At 48.6% G+C, this 2,092-nt stretch overlaps 1 protein-coding gene across 1 annotated transcript; it reads left to right on the forward strand.

Annotated features, from left to right (window-relative positions):
- The first annotated feature begins 933 nt into the window (after positions 1-933).
- Positions 934-1,950, forward strand: CONPUDRAFT_147999 (uncharacterized protein). Its single transcript, XM_007777799.1, has 3 exons — positions 934-1,258; positions 1,323-1,465; positions 1,515-1,950. The coding sequence occupies exons 1-3, from the start codon at positions 1,003-1,005 to the stop codon at positions 1,929-1,931; spliced, it is 816 nt and encodes a 271-aa protein (XP_007775989.1). The 5' UTR covers positions 934-1,002; the 3' UTR covers positions 1,932-1,950.
- The last annotated feature ends 142 nt before the right edge of the window (positions 1,951-2,092 follow it).

Consider the following 2,092-nt stretch of genomic DNA (forward strand, 5'->3'; position numbering starts at 1 on the left):
GTATTGAAAGAACTGCTCAGGTGCACATAGTATGTTACAATACTTGCCACTTTGAATATCCTATGAAATGTGAGAGGGATCATCATGTGCAGAGACAAACAGAGTGCGTACCTTCCAAAGCTCCTTGTCATTCGGGGTCTCCTGGTTGACTTGGACTGTAGGGACGCCGAAGTTATTAAACTCCAATGCCTGAGTCCCATTAAGTATTAAATCGGATGAACAGAGCACAACATACATGACTGTCTTGCAAGAGCTTGAGATGCGAGATTGTGAGTGCGATTTTGGAGGGATCACCAAAGAGAATGGGAAGGATCATGGCAAGTGTCTTGACATAACCCGTTCCTGCGCGAACAATGACGTTCTTTCCAGCTATAAATTTTACGAGTACCTCGACTTGAAACTGGCGGAGCGTTCGCTCGCCCGAGTAACGAGCATCGAACCATTGTGTGGCCTTGAAGATAACCTCGGCTTGCTGAGGTGTCAGGTCTTCGACAGAGGCGATCGTGAGCTCGTCGAGTGAGCGACGTGCATTATCGGACAGTGATGATGGTTCGAATCGATCGTATCTATTCATTCTGTAATGATCGCGAGGAGGGACAACATATGGATTGGTGTATGTACAGATCTAACCGAGCAGCACTTAGACGCGACGCATCTGTGACTCAGGGGTTGATTTTCCTCTTTTAGGTATGGATTTCTCTCGGGCCGAGCTCTTTTTCAAAGTCCGCTGGTCCCCTGCCAGAAGCTGCCCCAAATCACCCAGTCTCCCTGATGCGAGAGCCTATGGGCTCGTTGCCTTATTAGGCCGCATAAGGTGAGACTGGTTACGAGTCTATGATTTAGTTCTCTGTCTTCGTGTTTCTCTTCTCCCTTTCTAAATACCTCTGCTTCTCCCCTTCACCCGTTCTCTATAACATGTCCCTCACGTTCGGTCAGATTTCTACCCTCATCGACAACGTCCCTAGCTTAGCCGACGTCTCACTCTCGCAAGTCACGACATTCATGGATTGCTGTGTCGAGCTACGCGACGACTTCGCTCTCGTCCAGCCTGCCAAACGCAAGACTGACATCGATCCACCTCCATCAATACCCCGGCCCCACATCAAGTGGCTTTCCACTGTCACGAAGCTCGACATCACCACCCTCGAGCGCCTGTGGGCTCTTCTCAAGCGATCTGTATGGTCCATGCCACGCTCAGTGGAACGACACCAAGACCTTGCTACGCTTTTCGAGGAAACTGGCTGGGCGGTGAAAATCCGTGAGTACCCCAAATCGGTCTCGTTTCATTACCCAGCTCACTCATATCTATTTGATGGGGGCAGCTCTCGTGAACATATATCCACCTGGCCGCGTTTGCGACGGCAACGATTGTCAGAAGGACTCTGAGATGCGAACTCAGACTATAGGAGAAGCGGTCGCCTTCACAATGGACTTCGGCATTCAATTCGCGAAGGTCGTGAACATGGTCAGTCCACCATCCCCTCGTCTTTTTGTTGCCGCTAATTTAATTCTAGAAAATGGTCAAGACTGTATTCAGCATCCCCGGCGCTCGGAAGCCCGAGTTCTGGATATACGATACCGCATGCGAGGCCAAACAGCAAGCGATGTCGGACCCATGGTGGGACGACGTGGCCATGGTCGTCGACGTCTGGCACCTTCTGAACAAACACAAGGCAACGCACGACTTTTGTCAGAGATACTGTAACCCTGCAGCGTTCCCGGAGCTACACAAGGAGAACGGCAAGGGATGGTGGTTCAACACCAGCATCGCCGAGCAGGTAAATTTGTGGTTAGGATCTTATCACTTGATAGAACTGAGAGGACAAACTGATGTAACCCAAAGTTTGCAATCCATAGGAGATTTACTGTATTTACACCAATCTTTACTATTCAGCTATACACGGGATCTTATTCTTCTTCTTAATGTCTGAGGAGAATGATGAAGTAACCATGGTAATTTTATCCCTCAGAGATCTATTTGTGGGTGTCTGATTCATATCATGGCTCCTAGCAGCACATTATCTCTAGCAATATTTATATACATGTTATGAATAGGATGAGTTCATGCATAAATCTCCTACGGATTGCAAAC

This window comes from Coniophora puteana (assembly GCF_000271625.1).
Source record: "Coniophora puteana RWD-64-598 SS2 unplaced genomic scaffold CONPUscaffold_71, whole genome shotgun sequence".
NCBI classification, from domain to species: domain Eukaryota; kingdom Fungi; phylum Basidiomycota; class Agaricomycetes; order Boletales; family Coniophoraceae; genus Coniophora; species Coniophora puteana.

Bases quoted from the DNA above. Each gene is read 5' to 3' on its own strand.
- CONPUDRAFT_147999 (XM_007777799.1), top strand. From the start codon at position 1,003: ATGGATTGCTGTGTCGAGCTACGCGACGACTTCGCTCTCGTCCAGCCT. The intron at 1,259-1,322 runs GTGAGTACCCCA...TGATGGGGGCAG, and splicing joins TGGCTGGGCGGTGAAAATCC to CTCTCGTGAACATATATCCA. The intron at 1,466-1,514 runs GTCAGTCCACCA...ATTTAATTCTAG, and splicing joins TCGCGAAGGTCGTGAACATG to AAAATGGTCAAGACTGTATT.